The sequence below is a fragment of the Amblyomma americanum genome, chromosome 2 (assembly GCF_052857255.1).
Source record: "Amblyomma americanum isolate KBUSLIRL-KWMA chromosome 2, ASM5285725v1, whole genome shotgun sequence".
NCBI classification, from domain to species: Eukaryota; Metazoa; Arthropoda; class Arachnida; order Ixodida; family Ixodidae; genus Amblyomma; species Amblyomma americanum.
This window is the reverse complement of record NC_135498.1, coordinates 140,845,424-140,872,355: the sequence shown is the minus strand read 5'-3', so window position 1 is coordinate 140,872,355 and position 26,932 is coordinate 140,845,424. Positions and strand designations below refer to the sequence as shown.

Genomic DNA, 26,932 nt, shown 5'->3' with positions numbered 1-26,932 from the left:
TACCGTGAACACTACAAAGACCCGAAACAGGTTACGTGCGCGCAGCCGCGAGACATCAGCTTTATGGGGTGCTCCTACCCCGCTCACTGCACAAAGCAGCTTCTGAGCAGTCGGCGCCCACCGTATCGGACGGTGTCGGAGCGCCAGGTGCCGAGCTGCAATACCAGCGAGCTCGTAGCGGCACCCGTGGCAACAGGCCACCCGGCTCCCGGAGCCGCGACTCCCAGAGTTGAAAAGGGACAGTAGATAAAATATATACAGAAACTCCGACCACCAACGCGGCTTCCGTACTCACTCGCTTCGGGCAGACCAAGTGATTCTCGCGAAAAAACTCCAGAGAAAAATGTGCTGAGTATGTCGAAAAGTTCAAACATGCTGCAGCGCAATACACTTCGCACTCAAGAAAGCATGCCGCAGGTCCTAGAGATCAAAATTCACTCTAGGCCTAGCACTTGCCAAGTCCGGACAAAGAGCGTTCCTCGAACCGAACCGACAGTCGTCCAATGTTCCAAGAGCGGGCCCCACGTTGGGCGCCAGAGGTGGGGGCTTTGGGGAGATAAGTATACGTTCTCCACACTCAATCGCGGCTGACACGGTTCAAAGCCGCCCGGACCCCACCCCGTGATCGCGTACGCTACCGATCGCACGCCAACCATGGCGGGCCTTGCTCTGAGATAACAAAGGAACCACACATTGGCTGACAATAATAATAATAATTGGTTTTTTGGGGAAAGGAAATGGCGCAGTATCTGTCTCATATATCGTTGGACACCTGAACCGCGCCTTAAGGGAAGGGATAAGAGAGGGAGTGAAAGAAGAAAGGAAGAATTAGGTGCCGTAGTGGAGGGCTCCGGAATAATTTCGACCACCTGGGGATCTTTAACGTACACTGACATCGCACAGCACACGGGCGCCTTAGCGTTTTTCCTCCATAACATTGGCTGACACAAACAGTCATTTACTGCTACAGCAACAATAACGCCAGCTAGCAACAAGGTACGCTAATGAATCGAAGTCGTCCGACTCACCAGCAAGGTTCCGAGCGAATGTTCGCCCGCGCTAGGCCAAGGGATACATACTCCGAAGGCCGGACGGGACGATATACGGAAGCGGGTCTCCCCGTTGCTTTCTCGCCCCACTGGCGAAGAGCGGAGCTGCGAGCGACACGTTCGCTCGCGCCGGCGATCCCAGCCGAAGCGCCTCATGCCCCCTTTCCCGCGCGCGGGCTTCAGCAGTCTCCCGTGCAGGCGACGCTGGCGCCCTCTCTTGCCAGTTAATCCAACTAACAATGGAATGCGTTCCTCCTCGAGGTGAGACTGCTGCTGCACGGTGCCTCGCGGGAAAGCAAACACAGGGGGCTGCAGGGCAGTTACTCACAAATTCGGTACTAAATATTTTTATTTTGCTTAAAGAGCATCCACTCTTGTGCACTATAGTGCTTTGCAAAGATTTGTGTAGGTGCGAGAAAAAAAATTGGCTGTGGTTTAGCTCTGGTTAAACATGGAGTGACGTGAGAGCAACATCTGGCCTCGTAGAACTTACTCTGTCGAATTGCAAAGTCAGTTTCGCCAATCCTTTTCGCTGAGCGTTCCTACTTCATCTTCGTCCCTGGACATGAATCACTCTCTCCCCCACTCCACCCCCGCCATTCGGCACGGCGCATGCGCACAGCTGTTGCAGCTCGGTTTCTTCGGCGCGCCGCGGCGCAGGCAGCAACAGCTGCTCCGCACCACGTGACCAACTGGCTCGTGGCCACGGCGCCGCCACGGGGCTCAAGGGGTGCCACTCTCAGGCTCGAAGAGCTGGCCTTGTGTAGCTCTCGCTACAAAAACTGCGATCTAATGTGCAGTCGTTTGGAAAGCCATTGATTTTCTATTGCTCGAAAACTCATATTCAGAGGCTGTGAAAAAAAAAACTATTTGGTTGAAATTAACGAGTCCCGCAGCCATTGCGCTGTTGTCGACGGCTTAGTGCCCCGCATTCCTGTGTGGACGAACTAACGGATGAACATTGCTACGTTGTTCTTCCAGGGCTGTAATTTTTATCCTTAACATATGAACAGTTAATTCAATCATCAGCTGTTTTGCATGGTTAAAAAACCTCTGTCAAGATATTCGCGGGAAAAAAATGGCCCCAATTTCACAAACTTTTTACTTCTAAATTTTTTCTGCCTTCCGATTTTGAAAATACATTGGCTGGTTCCTGTTTGTTTCTTTGCTTGCTTGTTATTTTTTGCGCATGCTGTCAATCCGATCTTGGATTATTGCATGAAGGGCACATATAAGTTTGACAGGCACACATGACACGTAGAAATAGACCAGGTTTGCCAGCATGGTACTGCTGTTTGCAGGTCTTAGCGGATTGGGTGGCACAGCACTGAAGCGTAAAAAGGAGCAGTGGGAGTATAAATATACATATTCAAAAACATTCTGACCTAGCTTATAGGGGTTTACTGTCCCAAAGCACCCCAGGCTGTGAGGAACGTACGCCGTAGTGAAGGACCTACTCGGGCCTCTAGAATTTCGCCTCCATCGAAATTCGACCGCCGCGGCCGGGATCGAACCCGCGTCTTTCTGGTCAGCATCCGAGTGCTATGAACACTGAGCCACCGCGGCGGCTGTCATATACATTTTATGCATTTTTTTAAACAGGGCGACAGACAAAACAGCTAAAGAGAAAAAACTGGCATTTTATATTGATGTTTCTTATAATACCTCCATAAGCAATAATTAAAGGGCCGTTATGAATTGAAAGATCCAAGTTGTTCTATTCCCATAGGGCTTGTAGAGAAAATTAAAATTTGAAGCAATCAGTGTGAAATGGTTGTTCGGTTAGCGTTTGCAAGTCCTTGTAGCTTGTGGTCTTAGTTGTATCATAACTAATATATCTCGAAGTATCTGTGTATTTGCTTGTCAGTTAGCTGGTACATGCACCATGAGCGCGCTGGATTGGCTCTGCTTTCGAGAGAGAATATTGGGGTTCTTGACTAGCTTTCTTACAGAGTCTGTTAACTCGCTTTAGTTTATACGCGCTCTAGTAAGGCTTTTCTTCCTGTGCTGGTCGTGAGATGTAAGGGAACGGGCGAGTTGATGACATTCTTCGGCATGCGCAGCGACTTGTTAGACGGTTGTAAATTCGGAATAACCTGGACAGTAAGGGAGCATATAGTGTCCATGATGGAGGAAGGCTCCCGGCCGCAGAGAAGAAAATACGGGTAAAAACCAGTTGTTGCTTGTGTTGCAGAGATGTAAGTGCAGGTAAATAAGTGTTAGAACAAGGTCCCAGTTGGAGTGATTAGATAAAATATACTTGATCATCATGTCGCCGATGGTCCGGTTAAAGCGCTGGGTCATGCCGTTCGTCCGCGGATGGTACGAAGACGTTGTGCGGTGAACGATATAGGACACTCCCGAAGAAGGGCTTCCACGACGCCGGACAAGAAGACGCGACCCCGATCGCGGTGCAATTCCTGAGGCGCACTGTTACGAAGAATGGTGTTCTGAAGCATTGACACCAGCGACATCGGAGGCTGTGTCAGCTGATATCGGGGAAGGTTCCGTATAGCGCGTGAGATGATCAATGGCGACAATGACCCAGCGGTGCCCTACGGCAGCACTGGGAAGAGGGTCCTAAAGGTTGACCCCAACACAGTCGAGTGGCACAGCATGAAAGGCACCCAGACTGATGCCGCTGGGGTCCATGTGGAGTTCTCTAGGAGCTGAGGGGTCGAAGTGGCGAAAGCTCGGAGGGGAGGTGAGACGATGGCGTAGCGTGGCAAAAGCTTCGTCGCACGCAGGACACCCTGCCGACATGTCGTGGCTGCCGGCGAGAAGTTGCGCCAATGGGGCGATAATTGCAGCAAAATCCCGGACGAGGCGGCGAAAGTACGAGCAACGTCCAATAAAGCTTCCGAGTTCTTTCAAGGATGCGGGCTTCGGGAAATCAGTCACTGCGCGAAGCTTAGCAGAGTCCGGGAGGACACCGTCCTTGGACACGGCGTGACCTAATATAGTCAGTTGTCGGGCTCCAAAGCGACAATTCTTCAAGTTGAGTTGAAGGCCAGCGTCACTGACACATCGAAGAACACTCTCGAGGCGTAAAGGATGCGATGGAAAGTCCTGCGAGAGGATGACAACATCGTCCAGGTAGCAGAGGCACGTCTGCGATTTTAGCCCGTGGAGGATGTTATCTATCATGCGCTCAAAGTGGCAGGCGCGTTGCAGAGTCCGGAGGGCGTCATATTAAATTCGTACAGCCGGTCAGGCGTGATCAAAGCTGTTTTCGGGCAATCACCTTCGGCCATCGGAACCTTCCAGTACCCAGAGCGCCGGTCCAAAGATGAAAAGTACTCCGCTCCCTGCAGGCAATCAAGTGTGTCATCGATACGAGGCAGGGGGTAGACGTCCTTACGAGTAATTTTGTTTAGCCGGCTGCGCAGAATCTTATGGAGCCATCCCTTTTCTTCACGAGCACGACCGGAGAAGCCCAAGGGCTGTGAGAGGGCTGGATCACTCCGCTGTGTAGCATGTCACTCACTTGTTCATCAGTGGTGCGGCGTTCAGTGGAGGAGACGTGGTAGGGGCGCTGGCGCAAAGGACCATGGGCTCCAGTGTCGATAGGCTGGCGATCTGCTGTTGCACGGCCCAACGTTGCTTGCTGAGAGACGAATGACGCGCGGAACTGCTGAAGCAAGGCAACCAGATGGGCGCGTTGGGTAGCTCGTAGAGCGGCGTCGACGAAATGGGAAAACAGGGAGGAGTGAAGGCGTTGATGTCATGCGCGTCACGGTCATCAAGGACCGGAGAAGCGTCGGCGATATCGATGACATCAACCGTGCCAAGCGGTTCTCCACGAAGTAAACTGGTGGGGAAAGGCAACGGGTTCGCAACTTACAGGGCGCTACAATCACCATAAATTGTGAGCACAGCATGCGGGAGCATGACAGATTTGCGGTGCACACAAAGGGGTGAGGGCGAAAAAAGAACAGTACCGTCAGAGAGTGCAGCACAAGTAAGGGGCACAAGAACAGAAGAGAAAGCCGGCACGTCGGTGTCGTCAGTGGCGAGAATATGCGCGGCAGTAGCAGGGGAGGCATCCACAAGAGTATCACACAATTAACGGCGACAAATCAATGTGAGCTTGGGCACAATCGATGATGGCGTGATGCGTGGACAGAAAGTACCACCCGAAAATGATGTCATGAGAGGAGCGGGCGAGAACGATGAAGTCATTGTTGTAGGAGAGGCCTTGGATGATGAGGCGGGCAGTGCACGCTACGAGAGGTCGAATGAGGTCAGCGCGGGCGGTGCGAAGCGAAATATCATAAAGCGGCGCCGTGACTTTTTTTAGTTTGCGGCAGAAGTTGCCACTAATGACGGACACGGCGGCACCAGTGTCAAGCGCATAAAGAGGAACACCTTCAGCCAGCACTTCATTAACGTTCACAGGAGAGGTATTAGGCTTGAGACGGTCGTTGACGGCGCAGTTCTTGCCTCCTGAACTGCGGCGCCTAGTTTTCCGCTTGGAGCGGTAGGGAACGGCGGAGCATAGGAGAACGCGAACGGCGTCGAGGAGACGGCGACCCGTGGTTGTGGTTGTAGGATTCGGAGAGCGAGACGTAGAGGGATTCTGAGGAAGAGAAGAGGCAGATGGGGTCGGCAATGGGACGTCGTACGGCAGCGCGGGCCCGTAGTCGTGATTGCGGCATCCGCGCGTGCGGCACCCACGGGCCACATGGCAGCCATGCCGTAGTCATAGCAAATTGGGCGGCTACCTTGCGTGCGCCATGGATGCATATGGCGCGGACCGGGGCGAGACAGCGAATGGTGAAGGAGGGCAGTGTAGGCGCGAGCTGAGGCCGAGGGAAGGGCGGTGCCAGGTGGAGCATACAGCAGGAACAACCGGCTGTCAAAACCAAACCAAATCAGAACCGGCTGTCAAAACCAAACGGTTTGGTTTGGTTTTTACAGCCGTGCGGTGCGGGCGCTTGTTTCGGTGCTCTTCGGATTACGCGTGGTGACCGGGACCGGACGGACTGACGACTGCGAGAGCGCCGTGTCTACGTCAAATAAATGAGTTCTTTCGTTTAATATTTTGAGAGTTTAGATTTGGGCTAGCTTTAGATCTAGGCTATTCAGGTGAAGCGCTCGGGAAATAGCAGGTGAGTGACCTAACGGGCGGGTCTTTTCCGGCCGGCAGCTATACACCTGCAGCGCTCATTTGTGAGCTAACTATAGTTTAGACAGACGGTTATTCGTTTTCTAGGAGATCGGTTTTTGCGGTAGGCAGAATTTTATTTGAGCACGTGCTTGCGGGTTGTTTTTTTTAGCCTGTAGATTTCTAGCAATTTGTGGTAGCAATAATCGAGTGCTGCTAAAATTGTCATGCAACTGAAGGTTAAATGCAAGTAGTTTGAGACGTCGCTGAATTTGAAGGAAACGCGGTTCGAATCTGTAGAGGAGGCAGAAGGCGCGGATTTTATGTGCTAATGAAGCGTATTAAGTGCACGCCTGGACAGGGCTGACCCAGCGAACACCAACCTAACGTTACGTATGGATGTTCTAGAAAGAGAGCTACAGGTAGAGAGGGCAGAGAAGCGCAAACTTCAAGAACAGCGCAGTCAATTGCTAGGCGCAAATATGGCTGACACCGCCAAGCGAAGCCACATTGGTGGACATTCCAGGGCCAGCCACGTGGATGGGGTCTGCACTGGCATCAACAGTAATAGGAAAGTAGGTCAGACAGGTTCAGACAGAAACAGCTACGCACACGTGGCAGCTAGGAAGTGTGGAGGCGATGGAGAAAAGGGGAACAAGCTAATCCCATGAATGAGGTCATAGTCGCAGATAAGAGGCAGCAAAATCCTGAAGTTATGACGGAGGAAGAGAGTACCCTAGTGCTTAGCGGTGGTGACTCAAACATGAGAAGATGCTAAAGAACTATAATGGAGCGTGTAAAGGTGGATAAGCGGGTAGTAGTAGGGGCATTCCCAGGCAGGACAATGAACGCAGTACTGAGAGAGACAAAAAGCGAACTTTCTGAGAATGTTGCAGAGCGACACTTGGTAGTGGTAGCGGCGGGGTAAATGATGTCCTGAATGGTGAAGCCGCAAAAATAGTGGTAAGATTACCGGAGGAAGTTGACGATTTAAGGGCGATAGCACAGCAAGTGCAGATCGCAGTATGCACAGTGCCGGAGTTGCAAGGATGGAACGGAGAAGTTGCCAAGGCCGTTGTGGCTGTTAATCCAGAGATAGGGAAGTTAAGCCAGGAGAAAGGTTTTGAAGTGGCAGACATAAACAGGGAAGTGCATAGAGCAGGATTTGGCAGAGCCGTTAGACGAGATGGCATCCATTTCAGTGGAAGGCCGGAGAGTAGCTTTTTTAGGGGGTCTACTGCGGCTCAGAGTGTAGGGGTAGGTAGAAGCGCAGTAAAACGTGTAACAATGGCGGCTGACCCCAGCAAAATAGCCACTAGGAGGTCCAAGAATAAAACTACAAAAAAGAAATTTAATACCAGGATCAAACAGCGCTGGATTAAAGGGGGGGGGAGCTAAGGGGGCTGCAGCCCAGGGCCTCACCTCGGACAGTAGGAAAAGGGGGCCCATTTATTCTGACCTGCTTAGTGTATGGAACCATGGGCAACCGAACTTCGAGCGACATGTATGAAGCGATAAAACCAGAACGAGCAGACGGGGCCCTCTGCCTAATGTAACAGCATGCGGTTAGCCTGATCATTTGGGGAGAGCTTGTCGAGCTGCAAAAACAGGAATCCCCGCAACCCCGGCGGGGCCCTCTTTCTTACGAAGCGAGGTGCGTTTGCTTGAAAGAGTTTTCGTGATTTCCTGTCAGTCCGTCTGTCCAGTGCTGTCTGGAGAGGAGGGTCAAGGGGGAAACACCTAAAACATGTAATGTGGGATGAGGACCTAAATCTCTCTTGCCCCTCGTCATAACCACGCCACCCTCCACCTCTCAAATAGTTCCGCCGCTGTCCTTCTCATAGAAAGCATATGCTGCAGTACCCAACAGTGATTCCATTCGACTTTTCTTTACCGTAATGGTAATTTGGGCGGGGGAGGATGAGTCCGATAGCAGATGATGAGTCTGATGAGAGAGCTGAGGCAGGAAAGAAAAGGAGACGTCACACTTGCTTTTGTCCGCGTGCCGTGGGGCATGGAATGTTCACTGTTCGGGCTAGGGTTGTGGAAGAGTGAAGGGGGAAGTTGGAGAGCTGCACACAAAGGCATGTCTCCAGGGCCCATTTCTGCCTAGTGGCTGCGCACCCTCACCCGCGCTCGACGGAAAAAGTAGGTCAGCTGGCCGCCGAACTTTCCAGAAAGAAGTAGAAAAAGATTTCTCAGAGGCGACGGAGGGCGCGTAACTTAGCCCGCGCTAGGAGTCGCCATCTCCCCTTCGTCCTCACGCTCGGCGTCGACGGGGCGAAAGAAAAATCGAGAACCTCCCAGAACAGACGATTGCTCCTAGCGAATAGGAAGACGAGACCGGAACGGGAGGAGTGAGTTTGTACGGAGAAGGAGGGAATTTGTACAAGGAACTCTATGCGTATGCGAACGCCTGCTTTGGCGCTAGTAACAGACAGACGCGGTGCGCGTCTATGAAAGGAAGTTGATCGCGGGCTGCGATTCAGCCCCGAGCCGCCGGTTAAGCTTGCATAAGCCCGCCCGCTGAGGAGCTCCCGGGAGATGCACCACTCTCGGCCAGCCACGGACCATCCAGGCAGCGTGCGCCAGTCATCGAGACGGCCACCGTTGGACACCTGCGGTCGTGTCGGACTGACGAAGTGCCCGGTGCGGTGAATAATTAGCATCCATTCATGCTAAAATGCTCGGTCGGAAGCATCAAAGTGATGCGTCTAAACGAGAGGCGAAGTTAGAAAGAGAAGAGCGTGAAAAGAAGCTACCAAAGATGTCAAAGTACCTACTGAATGCAGCTTCCGCGGAGCAGTATGATCGCTCTAACCAGAGTCCGTGTCAAACTCCCACTAGTACCGACTGTGCTTCTGTGGAGGACTTTTCAACTCCATCACCACGGTTTCCTGGCAAGAAGCAAGGTTTGACTCATCTTGGTTGTCTGAATGCTGTGAAAACGGTGTCAACCTCGGTCGTTCATATTTCTGAGCAACCGACGCTAACCGAGCCCTGTCCTGTTCCTGAGTCAGCAGCGTCTATGCTACTCGGCCGGGCACCTGCCACAGAGCTCCAGGTGTCCGGTCCGGCACACCCGATTTCTACTACTGCTTATCAACAGGTGCCAAACCTCCCCAATGAGCCTTCTTCTACTGACGAGCGCCGGGAAACAACACCAAGAACCGACTCACTAATTGTTTCTTGTTAGTTTGACTTCAAATAATTATGTTCCCACCCACAAAGTGTGCCTCGAGAGGACAAATGAGGCGGCTTCTCGTTGCGGCAACACAGAAGTACAGACACCCCCGCACCAAGAGGTACGTTGCGAGATTATCCGAAGTGACCCTGCAAAGTGGCCGGACGTTATTACTGACAGCTTTCAGAGTGTATGCCTTGAAAAGGGCCACTGTATTTTCAAAATCGGGCAAAAAATTTTCCGTCTTCCCAAAGGCAATACAAAACTCAGAAACGCTATATGTCACCTCATCTTTTCGTGCGAAAGGCTGTAAATGGGGAGGCGTACGAGCGGCACTGGTTAATGTACTCGGAGTCCAAAGGTTCCGTTTACTGCTTCATGTGCAACCTATTTTCGATTTCAAGCAACCGCAGTGCTTTCACCACGCACGGCTTTTCAGATTGGAAAAGAGCAGAAGAAAACGTTTGCGCACATGAAAATAGCATCGAGCACCGGAACTGCGTGGCAGCATGGCTCGCCCGCTATAACTCGAGCAGCACAACTGACAAAGAGCTGGTTAAGCATCTTGTTACTGAGACCGCTTACTGGTCAGAGGTGTTGAAGCGCGTAATCGTTGTAGTTAAGCTTCTAGCTCAGAGCAACCTAGCGTTTAGGGGCAATGAGAAGATTTTTGATTCACCGATAAATGGCAATTATATGGGAGTGCTTGAGGCCATTGCCAAGTTTGATCACTTTCTAGAGGAGCACATCAAACGCTACGGGAACAAAGGAAAAGGTCACCCATCGTATCTGTCAAAAACCATTTCTGAAGAATTTATCGAGCATATGGCACAGGCTGTCAAGGAATGTCTCATTGGCGAAGTGAAACGCGCAAAATACTTCTCTTTAATTGTTGATTCGACTCCAGACATTACTCACGTTGATCAGCTGTCAGTTGTTTTACGATACTATTAAGATGGGAACGTGTACGAACGCTTTCTTGGATTTGTTCCAATCGAATCGCATACCGGCTTGTATCTTTTCGATACCGTGATGTCCCTCTTGACGACCAATGGCATTCAATTGATGATTGTAGGGGCCAAGCTTATGATAATGCGAGTAATATGTCAGGAAAATACAAAGGACTGCAAGCTCAACTCAAACACCTGAACGAATTGGCAGTCTACATCCCTGTGCTGGTCATTCACTGAACTTAGTTGGCGCATGTAGCGTTGACAGTTGCCTTGAGGCAGTCAAATTTTTCGCTGTGATTCAGAGACTATATGTGTTCTTTGCTGCCTCACCTAAGCGAGGGGGGCCGCCGCGGCGGCTCAGTGGTTATGGCGCTCGGCTGCTGGCCCGAAAGACGCGGGTTCGATACCGGCCGCGGCGGTCGAATTTCGATAGAGGCGAAATTCTAGAGGCCCACGTACTGTGCGATGTCAGTGCATGTTAAAGAACCCCAGGTGGTCGAAATTCCCGGAGCCCTTCACTACGGCGTCTCTCATAGCCTGAGTCGCTTTGGGACGTTAAACCCCCATAAGCCACAAACCATCACCTAAGCGATGGAGGTATCTTTTGGACAGCATGGGCGGAACTGGCCAGCAGCTTGTTTTGAAAAGTCTCTCTGAGACCAGGTGGTCATGACACGCTGAATCATGTAAAGCCATTCTGAAAAATTTCAGTGCCGTCTTGTGTTGCCTTGAAGCTATATCAAAGAACGAGGAAGAAAACGGTGACACTAGGAACGAAGCGCACTCTCTCTTCAAGAAAATGACAAAAATAGAGACTGCATTCATGGCGATTTTCTGGAGTGAAATCATGGAGCGCTTCAACAAAACAAGCGCAGCACTTCAGAAGCCAGGCCTAGACATTTCAACTGCTGTAGACCTGCTGAGCTCTCTAGAAGGTTTTGTTAATTCTTTGTGACCTCTCTTTGATACCTTCGAAGAGAGAGCACGCACGCAAAGTACCAATCAATGTTATCAGGATGAGGGCAAACGCATCGTTTTGAGCAAGCACTCGGACGGAAAAAGCGATAGTGCGCTACAAGGTAGTAAAAGGTTTATCGTAGAGACCTACAATGTTGTAATTGACAGTCTAGGCTCTGCTTTGCGAGTGCGAAAGGCTGCCTACACTGAACTCTGCGAAAGGTTCGGATTCTTAAAATTGCTGACAGAAGTTGGGAGCGAGGCCTCTCTGGCACAGCAGGATGAGAAGTTGGTGAAAACCTACAAAAATGATTTGGAGCCAGCATTTTCCGCTGAAATCGTTTAGTTTGCGAACTTTCTGCACAACTCTGTGTGCCAGCTAGACACGACTCCCCTGGGAATAATGAAGTTGCTCCACGAAAGAAAGCTTATTGATGTGTTTCCGAACCTTTCTATTGCTTTGCGAATGTGCTTAAGAATACCTGTGGCAAACTGTGAGACCGAACGATCGTTTTCCAAGCTGTCGCTGATAAAAAATCGCTTTCGTTCGAGCCTCCTTGACGACAAGGTGAACTCGCCTGCTATCATGTCCATTGAAAGTGACCTCCGCGATCTATCCTTCGAACAGACTATATCTGATTTCGCCAAAGCGAAGGCGCGAAAGATGTCATTTTAAAAAAGGACTGTTTGCGCTATACATGAATAGTTCCAATGAGTTCGTTGTGTCCCTTCCCAGCCTCCACGTTACCAATGAAACGCCGAGCAATGTAATTGAAGATATGCAAATCTTCGTTGTTCGTCTCTTGTTTGTTCTTCTTGTGATATTTAGCGTGCTTATAGAGAACTGTATTTTTGTTGTTTTTGATAGCGCCACGTTTATTTGGTGTCGTCCTTGCTTTTCTTACCTTTAACGAAAATATTTGTGACTAATTTTTTTGTAATTACAGTTGGTAATTTTCATTTGTATTCTTGTGCATTTTTATGGTGTTTGTATTGCTTTAAGTATTGTATATATCTAATGCATATTTATAGAGTAACGTGTATAACGTACATATTTATAGAGGATGCAGCGATGGCGTAGAGGTACAGCGTCCGCCTCGCGTACAAGGGGACCGGAGCTCGAATCCCGGTGCCGCGCAATTCTCCACCGGGTTTGAAAAAGAAAACTACGCGTGTCGATAGAATTGCATAACCAGGCCTGGAGTGCGGCCTGATCTCGGTGACCAGAACCGACAATGCACTCCCTCACCAGAACAGGATTTGGCCACCCTGGTGCAGTACTTGGCCACAACCTTCTATGATCAAACCAATTAACCGTCGGCTCTCAGTCCCCAGCGGCTGCGAAGCAACTGATCAAGGCGGCGGTCAGACCTGTGACGCAGCGGAGGGTGCTAAGAATTTCTGGCTCCGGACAGGCCGCCATTGTAATCTGAATCTGGCAACGTTTAACGCTAGAACCTTATCTAGTGAGGCTAGCCTAACAGTGCTGTTCGAGGAACTAGCGGGCATTAAATGGGATGTCATAGGGCCTAGTGAAGTTAAGACAGGTGAGGCGTATACAGCACTAAAGGACGGGCACATACTGTGCCATCGTGGATTAGCGGATAGACGAGAACCAGGTGTGGGATTCCTAATGAATCAGGATATAGCTGGCAACGTAGAGGAGTTCCATAGTATTAACGAAAGGGTGGCAGCTATCGTAATTAGGCCTAATAAGAGGTACAAGATGAAGGTGGTGCAGGCCTACGCGCCTACTAGTCATGATGACCAGACTCTTGAAAGCTTCTATGAAGACGTGGAATCGGCAATGAACAAAGTAAAAGCACAGTACAGTGTACTGATGGGCGACTTCAATGCGAAAGTGGGCAAGAAGCAGGCTGGCGAGCAGGCGGTAGGCTCTGTGGGGGGCTAGTTGGTCGTACATACTGAGACTGGGGAGCGCTAAAATCAAGACAAGGGGATAACACCCCATAAGAACACCACGAGACACGAGCGCAATACCTCGCGCAATAATTGCGCTCGTGTCTCGTGGTGTTCTTATGTGGTGTTGTCTCCTTGTCTTGATTGTAGCGCTCCCGTCTCAGTAGGTGGTAGGCGACTATGAGATAGGTTCTAGGAATAACAGGGGAGAGCTATTACTAGAGTTTTCAGATAGAAATAATTTACGCATCATGAATACCTTCTTCCACTAACGAGAGAACAGGAAGTGGACCTGGAAGAGCCCTAATGGTGAGACTAAAAATGAAATTGACTTCATACTATGTGCTCACCCTGGTATCGTGCAGGATGTGGAGGTCCTCGGAAAGGTCCGTTATAGCGACCACAAAATGGTAATAATTTCTCGAAGTTCTTTATAGCGCTACAAAAAAAAAATAAGGACACCGGAAGAAGTACACAGGACGGGCGCTGCGTCCAGTCCTGTGTACTTCTTCCTGTGTCCTTGTTTGTTTTTTTTGTAGCGCTATAAAGAACTTCGAGAAACTATGCTTCGCCAACCAGCCCCACAACGTGTTTTGTTAAGTAAGCAAAATTGTAAGGTCTCGAATTATCTTAGACTTGAAGAGGAAGCTAGTGAAGATGAAGTCCATTAACGAGCTAGCGGTAAGAGGGAAAATAGAGGTATTCAGGATATCCCTGCAGAACAGATATCCAGCTTTAACTGAGGGAGACGATCTTAATGTAGATACTATGAACGATAATCTGACAGCTATCATTACGGAGTGCGCAGTACAACTAGGCGGTAGAACGGTTCGACAGGATACCGGCAAGCTATCTCAGGAGACGAAAATCTGATTAAGAAACGTCAAAGCACGAGGGCGTCTAACCCTACAGACAGATTAGAACTAGCAGAGCTATTTAGGTTAATAAATAAGCGCAAGGTAGCTGACATAAAGAAGTTTATATGGAGAGAATCGAGCTCTAAAGAACAGAGGTAGCCTAAAGGAGGTGAAAAGGAAATTAGGCTTATGTAAAAACCAGATGTATGCATTAAAAGACAAGGAGGGCAATATCATTAGCAATATGGGTAGGATAGTTAAAGTAGCCGAAGAGTTCTACACAAATCTGGTTACATTGGCTACAAACAGTAGCCAATGTAACCAGAACGTTAGTGATAGCGACAGTAGCACACAGCAATCCGTCATTCCGCCCGTAACGAAAGAAGAAATAAAGAAAGCCTTAGGAGCAATGCAAACGGGAAAAGCAGCTGGTGGGGTTCAGGTAACAGCAGATCTGTTTAAAGACGGAGGGGAGATTCTGCTAGAAAAACTAGCCGCCCTGCATACGCAATGCCTTATGACCTCGACCGTACCAGAAGCTTGGAAGAACGCAAATTTAATCTTAATCCATAAGAAAGGAGACGCCAAGGACTTGAGAAATTACAGACCGATCAGCTTACTGTCCGTTGCCTACAAGGTATTTACTAAGATAATCGCTAATAGAGTAAGGGCAACCTTAGACTTTAATCAACCAAATGATCAGGCAGGCTTTCCTAAAGAATATTCCACAATAGATCATATTCACACTATCAATCAGATGATAGAGAAATGCGCAGAATATAACCAACCCCTGTATATAACCTTCATTGATTATGAGAAAGAATTCGACTCAGTGGAAACCTCAGCAGTCGTACAGGCATTGCGGAATCAGGGTGTAGATGAGCCTTATGTCAAAATACTGGAAGATATATATATATAGGAACTGTACAGCTACTATAATCTTCCATAAAGTCAGCAATAAAATTCCAATAAGGAACGGCGTCAGCCAAGGATACACGATCTCGCCAATGCTATTCACCGCATGTTTACAGGAGGTATTCCAAGGCCTGAATTGGGAACAGTTGGGGATAAGAGTTAATGGAGAATACCTAAATATTCTGCGACTCGCTGATGGCATTGCCGTGCTGAGTCACTAAGGAGATGAACTGCAAATCATGACCAATGAGTTAGATAGACAGAGCAGTACGGTGTGTCTAAAAGTTAACATGCAGAAAACCAAAGTAATGTTCGACAGTCTAGCAAGGGAACAGCAGTTCACAATTGGCAGCGAGGTGCTGGAAGTGGTAAAGGAATACGTCTACTTAGGGCAGGTAGTGACAGCTGATTCGGATCGTGAGAGGGAAATAACTAGAAGGATAAGAATGGGGTGGAGCGTATATGGCAGGTTCTCTCAGATCATGAATAGCAGGTTACCAATATCTCTCAAGAGAAAAGTGTACAGCAGCTGTATATTACCGGTACTCACCTACGGGGCAGAAACGTGGAGGCTAACGAAAAGGGTTCAGCTTAAGTTAAGGACAGCACAGCGAGCCATGGAAAGGAAAATGTTAGGTGTAACGTTAAGAGACCGTAAGCGGGCAGAGTGGGTGAGGGAACAAAAGCGTGTGACATTCTAGTCGAAATTAAAAGGGAGAAATGGGCCCGGCAGGGCATGTACTGCGAAGGCAAGATAACCGCTGGTCCTTAAGGGTAATGGAGTGGATTCCAAGAGAAGGCAAGCGTAGCCGGGGGCGGCAGAAGGTTAGGCGGGCGGATGAGATTAGGAAGTTTGCAGGCATAGTGTGGGCGCAGCTGGCAAAGGACAGGGTTAATTGGAGAGACATGGGAGAGGCCTTTGCCCTGCAGTGGGTGTAGTCAGGCTGATAATGATGATGTGTATAACGATCACTGCTGTCTGATGTTTGAATTTTAATAAAGAATGTTTTGGATACAACCATGCGTCACCTCACGGGATTAAACTGAGTGATGCAAACAAAGCCTAGCTTCAGAAGGATTGACATCTGAGCTGTGTTGTCTTTTCCACGTTCTTGTTCGTCTTGAATGCACTAAACTTTTCCTTAAAGCCTAGCTTTTGCTGAAAACAGAATGCAGATTAATCACAAAGTGAACATATGTGTTGGTGTTTACAACAGCACGCGTTTCAAGCAAGTTTTGTTGCTTTCCTTATAATAATAACAATATTAATAATCCCGTTGATCGCACTTCGTTCTTTTTAATTTGGTGGAATGAGGAAATTAGGGAGGTCGTCGAACGACGACGTACGGTTGGCATGACGGGAACACAGAGAAGCAAAGAGGCCGGGCGCACTCATCTGAAGAGGAAATAGGCCAAAAATGGAAATCTTATTGACAAAAGAAACAGCAAGCAATCCTCTGATAGCTGGCTGGCTGAAGTTCGCGATGCAACTAAGGGGGCCAAGAAAATTCTAGAACCATATAATCGTGCTGGGTTAAGCCGAAGGAAAGTGTTTAGAGGGAGATGACGCTGTGAACTACATTGCTTCAGTTATAGCTGAGTCATTTAGGAAAGACGATAGGGTAATCTCCCCAAATGAGAGAGCAGCAATGGACAACACAATAGAAAACAGCTCAGAACTGACCAATCTTAATTGAAAAAAGGTGGAAGCAAATATTTCAAATTGCACGTTCGCAGGGATAGACGAAATTCCAGTCAAGCTAATTAATGAACTTGGACCAAGAGGCAAGGAAACGCTGATAAAAGCATTGGAGGCAGCCATAACAAATAAGCAAATTCCGCACAGCTGGAAACAGAGTAAAATAAATTTGATTTATAAAGGGAAAGGCGATAAGATGAAGATAAAATCCTTCCGACCGATTACGATAAAATCGGTTATATATAGGCTGGCGATGCAGGTGGTGAAATTAAAAATTCATTCATGGGTAAAAAGAGAATACTCGGACAACTTCAGAACGGGTTCAGAAATGGTAGGCGTTTAGAGGATATCCTGTTCGTGCTTGCCAAGTGCATAGATATAGCGAAGGCGGAAAACAGACTTCTGTATTTAGCCTTCCTGCACATAAGCGGTGCATACGACCACGTGAACAGGAAACTCCCGTGGAGCATATTAAAAGATGAAGGTATCGGCCATGAGGTAATTTATTTTCTACGGGAAATATATTGAGAAAATAAAGTTGAAATAACATGGGAAGGAATTAAGAGTACGGCAGCCATCGAGGTACACGAAGGATTAAGGCAAGGTCGTCCTCTATCACCACTGCTGTTCATGCTTCATATGATAAGTATGGAAAGAAGGCTACAAGGAAGCCATCTAGGGTTTAATCTGTCGTACGGATAAGGCGGAAAGGTCTCTGGGCAACGACTGCCGGGTTTAATGCATTCGGACGATATTGTACTGTTAGCAGATAGCCAGGAAGATTTGAAAACTTCGGTTAATTGCTGTGGGGATGAAGAAGACTCTCTAGGTGTCAGTTTTAGCGCAAAGAAGTCAGGTGCGGTGATTTTCAACGATACAGCTCATCAGGTGCTTACTATATACAAGGCCATGAATTACCGCAAGTGTCCGAATACAAAATATCTCGGGGTATGAATAAACGAAGGGCAGATGTGCAGTTTGGCTTAGCGCGAGACAAACGAGGACAAGAGAGGGACACAGGGCGAGCCTCCAATACCTGCGCGAGCGGGGACTCCTTCTCTTCGACCGGCTCCGCGAGTCAGCAATCCCTGGCGCAGCATCGACAACCAGCCTATCTGCTACAACTGCGGCTTTCGAGGTCATGTGGCCCGGCTTTGCCGTCGTCGTCTCCCAATCTAGGCGCCACCTCCTCCAGCTCCCGCGTACTGGCCTTCCACGAGTCAGTCCTCCGGACCTGCTGAGCCGCCGCCTAGTCGTCATGATGAGGATCTATAGCGCACACAATTGAGGGGACACAACAGGAGCGCTAAACTTCCACTCCTCATGTTGACTACCCACTAGCCCGACCCTCACCCTTCTAAGTCCAGTAGTCCTTTTTCTTCTGGCCGTTCGGCCCTTTTTAGACATATTTCACCTTCACCGATGTGGCGCTCCGTTTCTCCTATGCGACGTCGCCCCAATGCCGCTCTGGAGGAAAACTAGGTGCCGCAGTTCCAGGGGCGAGAACTGCGTCCCCGTCGAACTTTCCATGGCCTCACATATCCCCTGCTAATCTGATCGAAATTTCTGTCGAGGGAATTTCTGTATTGGCCCTTGTGGACACCGGTGCAGTGATTTCTGTTATGGATGAAATGTTTTGTCGTTCGTTGAAGAAGGTAAATACGCCAATTGCCGGACTATATCGCCGCGTACGGCCAGCGCTAGGGCACATCAAGCTGTCCCCAGCGTGTACCGCTCCCTCCCTCTACACGATAGAATTCGTCGTGCTGCCGCCTGTTCCCATCCTGCTGTTCTGGGCTGGGATTTCCTTTGCCGCCATGAAGCTATCATCGACTATGCTCGAGCGGAAGTCAGGTTCTCTTCTCTGCTCTATGCTTTAATTGCTGGACACTACTCCTTCTGTTGTGTGTGTTAAAGCCCTCGCCGCAGAAGACATCGACATCCGCCCCCCCCCCCCCCCCTGCTCTACATCCTCGTTACACCCCCATTTTATTTTCTTGTCACTAAGTGTGGAGATAAAATTGCTTGGAGCCGGATGCAAAGGGGGAACGTCTTGAGGTAGGAGCCCTGGCTCGCCGCACCCATGGTACAGCAGACCACGCGTGCGGCACAATACGGCGTGGAAGGCGAGATCAAAGTGATCAAGGCACAAGTAATCCAATGGGGGTGGGTTGGGAGTCAGCGACGCGAACACAACACAAACTATACCGCTGCGACAGGACGGCAATGTAGGTAGAGCAGGTTAATCCATGGGCACTCGCAGCAAGAGTCTGGTGGGCTTCCGAAGATCTCTCCCGCCTATGACCGCAGTGGACGGCCACGCTGCCACCAACAACACGCCACATTCGTCGAGGCGCTGAGGGATGCAGAGTGCGCACTAGGAGTCACCCATTGCCTTGAAATCCGCTGCCGCGAATGACGCTTGTAAGAGCGCCATTATGGTGTAGGGCCGTGAAGCTGTGCAAAAGACTTGCGATGCACCGCGCGCCGCTGCACCAGTTCCAAAAGGAATTATGTGGGCACGCCGAGGTGCGCGGGAAAGCTGCCATGAATCCACAGCTACGAAGTTCATGACAGCCCAGTGATGAGAGCAAGAGCTGCTGCGCGCTGGGGATTGCGCGCGAGCGGCTAGAGGCTGCGCGATTCCGTCCGGCGAGGAAGCCAGGCGAGCGACGGTTGCTGGGTTTTGTGGCTCTGTATACCATCAAGTACTCCTGGACTGTCTTCGAAATTTCTCGCCAAGTATCACGGCACCTACCGCGTCCTGGAGCGCACATGTCCTGTCAATTACGTCGTCGAACCCCTCATGCCGTCTCCCGATCTCCGTCGCCGCGAGACAGTTCACATCCAGCGTCTCAAGCCTATACTACAACCCCTCCACCTTACAGTCGCAAGGATGGCTCCTCTTCTCCCCGGGGGTGATTGTAAAGAAGGTGACAAAGACAAAGCAGATGACTCGTGGCAAAGGAGATGTCGGTCCTGCGCGTCAGCCGTATTGCTATCGGCATGAGTGTCTGTACCCGACCTGGTTGCCCTCGGACTGTTTTTGCCGGTGCTCCCGTCCTCCCAGCTCCTTTCTGTAAAACCCGCCTTACAATTTATTTATTTAATTATTTTGTAAAGACGCAAATCAAACAACAAATGTGGACAGCCAAAATCTTTGTTGAGGTTGAGGTGAGGTGTTGAATGCTACAGCCTTGCTTATTCTCCCGGCAATTACTTAACAGTAGCGTCACTTCTATGTTAATAATGTCCTAAAACCTGTCGGATGTACCCCGCTATGCGCACAGTCACTTATAATAGCACATATTCCACTCCCGCAGTCACCATCTATGCACACATTCACTCCACACAGTCCACATCGCAGTCCACTTGGTCACACATGGCTTGTGGGGTGCACTCCACAGGGTACTGAAATGATCAAGCACCATTTTCCTGTAGATTCTTTTTCCATCTTGAGGTTCTTTTTTTGATGGATTCCTTGACAGAGCTTTATGGGCGAGGCTGTCTGCCACCTCATTGCCTCCGACTCCTATGTGAGAGGGCACCAATTGGAAACTTAAAAGCCTCTGCTGTGCAGACTCTACACCAAGCGTAGAGAGTTTATAGACAAGGCATCAGTAGGCAATCCACACTCTAACCTCTGAAGGGCAAACTTTGAATCAATTAAGATGACAACAGGTTGAGCCGGACAAGACCCTAACTTCCATAAAGCCACCTCAATAGCAACACTTTTGGCCGTTGTGGAGGATACGACAGCAGTAAAGCGTACGGACGACTTACAGTCCAAAGAAGGAATGTAAAAAGCCGCTGCGCTAGCTTGTTTCACCTTGTCCACAGAACCATCCGCGAAAATTTGAATATGGTGGACATACTCCGTTTCCAAATGTTCAAGTACAAGCGAACACGTTGCTGCCAAAGGAGAGCTGCGCTTCGCGCTCACATGGAAAATTGTGACTTTACAGTCGAGGGTCGGGAAACACCAGGTTAGTTTCAACCGTTTCCTTTGCCTTCGGACTTTAAGGCCTAAAGAACTAAGAGTATTAAATGCCAAGTAGGCCTTCGACTCATATCTCTTGCAGAGCTGCTGGAGAAGGGATTGCCCAGCTACCGTCTCTCCTAGGCGGCCAAGATGCATTAGTGGTCTTTCAGAAGTGACAAGGCTAAGAGGTTTCGATAAAGACTCATGAAGTACTGCCTTGTTCACAGCCGCCTGAGGAACTCCAATGGCTCTTCTTAGGCCATTTCTGTGGACAACTTCAAGACGTTCAAGCTGTGATGCCGAGGGGGAAATTAAAGGTAATTGATACATTATGTGACTGACCACCAGCGCTTCATGAAGTTTGACCATTGAAGATGGATGGTTCCCCCATTGCTCACTTGCAATTCTACGGATCACATTGAGACGCGAAGATAGAGATGAAACAATCGTGTCGACAGCTTTTTGCCACTATAGACGGGAGTCAATAATGACGCCCAGGAAATGCGTGTGGTTCAATTGGCAGATGCAAGAGTAACCAAGATATATCTTCAACCACACTTGAAGTCTTCCTGCACCTGGAAACAGAACAAAGCCAGATTTTTCCACTGATAGAGACAATCCCACACCTTGAAGGCAAGCCTGTACCGAAAGTAGAGCCTGTCGAGCTATCAGGGCTAATCGCTTGTGTTGGTAGCCAGTAATCCAAATACAGATGTCATCAGCATATATTGACATACGCACTTGCCTGCATTTTTTTTGCAACGAATCGGGAAGGCTAAGCATTACAACATTAAAGAGCGTGGGGGAAAGAACACTTCCTTGAGGCACACCTTCTGACGGATCCCTTTCGGTGCTTAAGGTACTTCCTAACCGTACGCGAACCGCACAATCACTTCTAAACTTGTAAATGAATCTTAACATATGGCCCTGTCTGCCCATGCCTTGCAAACTGTTTAGAATTGAACTCTGAAGCACGTTGTCATAAGCTTTTGCAACGTCAAGAAAAATTACTAAGGTGGAAAGGACGAAAGCTCTCTGGTTTTCAAAGGGACTCACCAAGTCTAAGACGCTATCTTGGGCACTAAGACCTCAGCGGAATCCTGTCATACATGTTGGCAGTGCCTTGCTGTCCTCAAGCCACAACGATAAGTGTTCATTTACCAGCTTCTCCATAAGCTTAGCTACACAGGAGGTCAATGACACAGGGCGATACGAGGCAAGGTCCGTCATGTCTTTGCCAGGCTTCAGTAATGGAACTACATATGCCACCTTCCATGACAATCTTTGTTAGCACCCCGCAGCTCAGTAAAGCGTTCATGAGCGCCAAACTGAACTTTGTCAGCTTCGTCTTCCATCTGCTTTTAAGATCTTTAGCTGCTACTCATCACGTTTCGAGATTACGTGGGGTCTGCTGCCACCTTGACATCTATGCACCTTCAACTGTATGCCTTCCAAGACTTTTGAAGCGATAGTTTCACTATGCCATGTAAAGCCAAGGTCACCAGCTGAGCCGGAGCCGTCAATGCGCATGCGCCGCACCTGACGTGAGTGTTGCGCCGCTGCCACTCCAGACTCTGCAGCCTCGCTGCACGCGTCGTGCATGCGCAGTAGCTACGAACTTCTTCACGGATTACTGCAGTGTCTTCATAGCTATAACCAAGGAAACATCATCTGCTGAATAAAGAGCTTTACCACGTGTAATCATGTGCATGAAGCTACCGCGTACACAAGTTTAACCAGAGCTAAACCATCAGCAATTTTTTACCCCTTTTCTTAAGGCATGGTTGAGTGTCCACCGATATGCCAGACCATTACAGCACCATTTCCTTTCCTCAAGAACCAATATTTGTTACAAAATTGTGAAGCAACCATTCGTTGTACAGCATTCCAGGTGGTGTCATACGATTTCTCGTTGCACATAGCATGCACCTTCAAGTTGGAGGCTATTATAGCTCGCGACATGGATTCAACCGACGAGATATAAATTGCCTATGAGACATTCAGGCTTTCGCCTTCATAGCACGTAAGCAGTTTTTTTTTTCAGCAGTGCCTCACTTTGAGCATAAGCTAACATTTACAACACCTTTTTGCCATCATGGACACAAGTGCTAATTAAATGCCCTTCTTGAGAAAGTAGATGCAGGCCTAGATCTTGAGAGAAGCCGATGATGTCTAGGTAGCACAATGCGAAACATGTTAAGGCACAGTTTATTGTTTCTCAGCAGATGTGTCAGGCACGCAGGCCTGCGAGTAGCTGTGTCCAGGCACTGCCAAACTCAGGTGTGGACCGCAGGCGGCAGGCACAAGAGAGCAGCAAGTGGCGCACATCGCTGGGCACCTCCAATGCCACCATCTCAGAAAGCCGCTCCAGCACCTGCACCCAACAAAAGCCAGCAGTTGCGTGATCTTTCGCAAGAAACCAACAATGACTATTCAAGTAAATGCATTCCTGCACTTGTAAGCAATGCCATGAAGGAGCCACGAGGTACTGGCATATGCCACAGAACTAGCACAATGTAGAGGCAAATAACAAATTTTTGGTTGCAAATCGAATCCAATATTTTATAATTATGTCAAATTGTCAGTGCAGGTAGCTTAAAGAAAAGGCAAACACTTTTCCATAAAACACAGCTATGAAAAGAAACCAAGAGATTGCGAACAAACTTTGTTTCCGCCTCAGCAAGAAGTGTGCTTGCGCATGTACTGCGCCAGTGCTACGCTCTGTCATTCTGCTTTGCAGAGCATAACAGGGGATGCGTGCGCACTTGGTGAATTGGAAGATCTGTGCCTATGCAACTCACCGACCACAAGATGCTGGTTGGGTGATTGCGACATGTGTTCAAAGAAAGAAGGCTAAACCATGTCAACGTTGGGACTCTGAAGAAATCGAGGTTACGTATGCTCTTTGGGAAAACAGCGATCTTGTCAAAAAGACAGCATAGTCGACGGCTTTTGTGTAAAAATTATCTAGGTGGAGCACCAAATCTATTTCCCATGAATATATTCGGAATATTCAAGCCAGTGCGATACATGAAGCAAAGCAATGTGAAAATCAGGGATATCTCGTGTTGCACTTTGACTTCGGGGAACATTGGACAGCCGTGATACCGAATGAGGTACAGTCGTGCCACTGGCGCAAAGAGCAGGTCTCTGTTTTCAACTGCGTTTTCACTGCCAAAAAAACAATGAAATGCCTACTGTCATCAGTGATGACACGAACCATGACTCAGCACATGCCTGCTTTGAGCTAGACAAGATTCACGACCGCTTCGAGCAAGAGACTCCACTTCAAAATCATGTTATATACGTGAGCGAAGGGACTGCAAGCCATTTCAGAAACAAGTATCAACTGCGACTCGTGTGACAAATGCAAGATATACTGCCGCTTGGGGATGCTGCCATGTTTCACTGCGAGTTTAGATCAACCAGAAACTCACAATCCGAACGTATCGGAGGTTCAAATAGTGACAGTGTGGTACGAATCCAGTAGCAAATACTACTATTGGAAAACTACTAGAGGTTTCGAATATATTCACACCCTAACTACAATGCAGTCAAGTTGTACTACATCAACAAAGGCCGTTTCTAGGAGTGTGCCAATATCCATGTTTTGGAATATGAATCAAATATGAAAAGCAATAGAAAATCGGCTCAAACATCTAACTGAATATCTGTTTTTGGCGAAAGAAAATGCAAAACAAAGGTAGGCAACCATTACTGTCCCAACTTACTTATTTTTTAGAATTGCATGCAGTCCTTACAGCAGAACGAATTCAGCCCCATGTACAGGAAAAACACATGCATAGAAAAGTATACTCTTCAACTGAACAGCATAGAAGTATGTAACCTGTAATGCAGTTACATGAAATGAAAGGAAAAATGAAATTAATGAATTGTCACTATTACATGGCCTCTGAAATAAGATGGCGACATGATGGGCAGCGATACTACACCGTAAAACCTCGATAATTTGTGCTTAAACTGACCGAAAAAATTCCAAATGATCTAATGCCGCCCCTCCTCCAACAACCACCCCCCCACTCCCAAACAGAATAACCTGCCAAAAATATGCTCAACACTAATCAGCAGGTTCTACCGCACCAACAGCTAACAGCACATGATGAGTACGCAGTTTAAAGGTACACTGAAGAGGAATCTGAACTCGTCTTTTTACCGCGGGACCTCTATCTATACGTTCCGGGCAGTCTTAGAAACTTCGAATCATTGTCCTGTGTGGCTGATTGCCCTAATTAAATTGAATTAAGCGTCCTGGCTCCAGCCTTTTTTTTTAACTCAACGCGAGTCGACCAACGCGTGGAGTGCCTTGTAGCCAGTCCAGTGGCGGCTTCTCTTTTGCTTTTATTTACTTTTTTAGGTTTCTGTGAATAAACAGTTTCAGCCACAGATAATATAGCCCCAAATTATGCCCACAGAAATAAAAATACACGTTGACTCTTTGATTTACGTATCACTCCGCCGATGGCAGAGTGGCAAGCCACCACAGGACTGGCTGACGCGTTGGTTGACTCCTCCTACCTACAACGTTAAGTAAAAAAAAAAGCGGGAGCCGGGACCTTTAATCTGATTTAATTAGGGCAGTCGGCCGCACAGGACAATAGTTCTAATTTCCTAAGAATGCCCGGAACGTGCAGATTGAGTTCCCGCGGTAAAAAGACGAGTTCAGATTCCTCTTTAGTGCACTTTTAAGTTTTGGCGCACTGGACGAATGCAACAGTGATGTGGATGGAATCGAGGGGGAAGTACTTCAGTGCCAGAAGGATAAGAGTTTTGCCAAAAAGCAAACGAAATATCCAGTGATGTACCAATCAGTGTGCAAAGGGCGGGATGTAGCTGGATCCAGCTGGCTGGCTGATGCGCCATAGCTGTCGCTGCCTCAGGCTGGTGAAGAAGTTAAGAAAGCGAGACAACGTGGCTAGGCTACTTTCTGGTCCAGTGATATCCTTCTCCAACTGTTCTCACACCTAACATTACGCACATGTCAGAGGTGTAGGGGTACAATGCACTATGCAATCGAAACAATATTTACATCATTGCTCACCCTGACTGTGACATCTGAACGCGGCCCCTCCTTTGGAAGCCCTGGGCAAAATTCCGTAAGTAGACTTTTCACATATATAATTTGAGTGAAACGAGAAGATGAAGCTCAAGCTATGAAACTTATGAAGGAGACAAGTGCCATGGGTGTGGGCGTGCATATTATGGAACGACTAAGCAAACATCACGTTCTTTCACAGAGTGATTTCTCAAAGGTGATGGTTGATCATCTTGTTTGGACCAACTTTGGTACGTGGGAGAGAGAGCGCATATGCAGAATTTTGCATATACTCCATCAACCAGTGCAAGACGAGCAGCATCCGATAACATCCTGTGGAATGTGACCGGTATAAGAAAGCACTGAGAACACCCTTGGTGCAGCCTACATCAAGGCAAGAGTCAATGCATACTGCAAAATTTTATTTTCTGAAATAGACTTATATGGAACGTGACTTCAAATGTGATCCTGACATTTTAAGCGTGATCTTTGGATAATTTGATCAGATAGCATGGCTTTTCAATGGCCAGATTTATGAAAGCTGGCAGTATTTGGTCGCCGTGATTATTCGGTAACTTTCTAATATTCATTTCCAGCATCAAAATGAAATGAAAGAAAATATGTTCTTATCTGAAGTTCTGAATATTAGGGCAGCAGCAGTATGTTTCATTTTAACAAAGAAGAAAACTGCCATAGCAGTAAGAGAACCATGCCAGAATCTAAAAAAGCAGGTGAAATATATGCAAAAATAAGTATGAAAATATACCAGGTGTTTCAGGGAAGTTATACCCTCGTGATTACCCTCGGCACTGTGACTTGACAAAATCTGGCTCTTTCAACTAGTTACATGCTCTGGAGGGGTTGCTTTATGTGCATGCTTCTCGAAAGCACATGTATTTTGGCATATGTGATCGTTGTGGTGGGGTTTACCACCAAACCAACGAGTGTCGACACGTACGACGGTCTATCACAACTGCAGGAAGCGCAAACACCTGTCCAGAGTGTGCCCGGCCAACCGCGAATGGCTCGGCAAGCATATGGGAGCGTACGCCCTTTCCGGATGCGACTCGGACTCGGACGATGGGGACGCACTTTATGCATGCCTTAATCGCACAAACAACCGGGAATGAAGCGAACATTAAGCCCGTATTGCGCGAAATAATCTGGAGCGGCATACCCCTTACCATGTTGGTTGACATCGGCTCGCCCGTGAGTGTAATATCAAAGGCAGTTTTCCTGAAACACCGCAATGTGTG

The 26,932-nt window shown here is 48.4% G+C and overlaps 1 protein-coding gene across 1 annotated transcript in view; it reads right to left on the bottom strand.

Moving 5' to 3' along the window:
* Positions 1–22,813: 22,813 nt before the first annotated feature.
* LOC144121831 (focadhesin) overlaps positions 22,814–26,932 on the bottom strand; it is a 283,349-nt gene continuing 279,230 nt past the window's right edge. Inside the window, exon 36 of the mRNA XM_077655244.1 lies at positions 22,814–22,997. Coding sequence (XP_077511370.1) covers positions 22,854–22,997 — 144 coding nt within the window. The 3' untranslated portion in view covers positions 22,814–22,853. The remainder of the gene's footprint in view (positions 22,998–26,932) is intronic.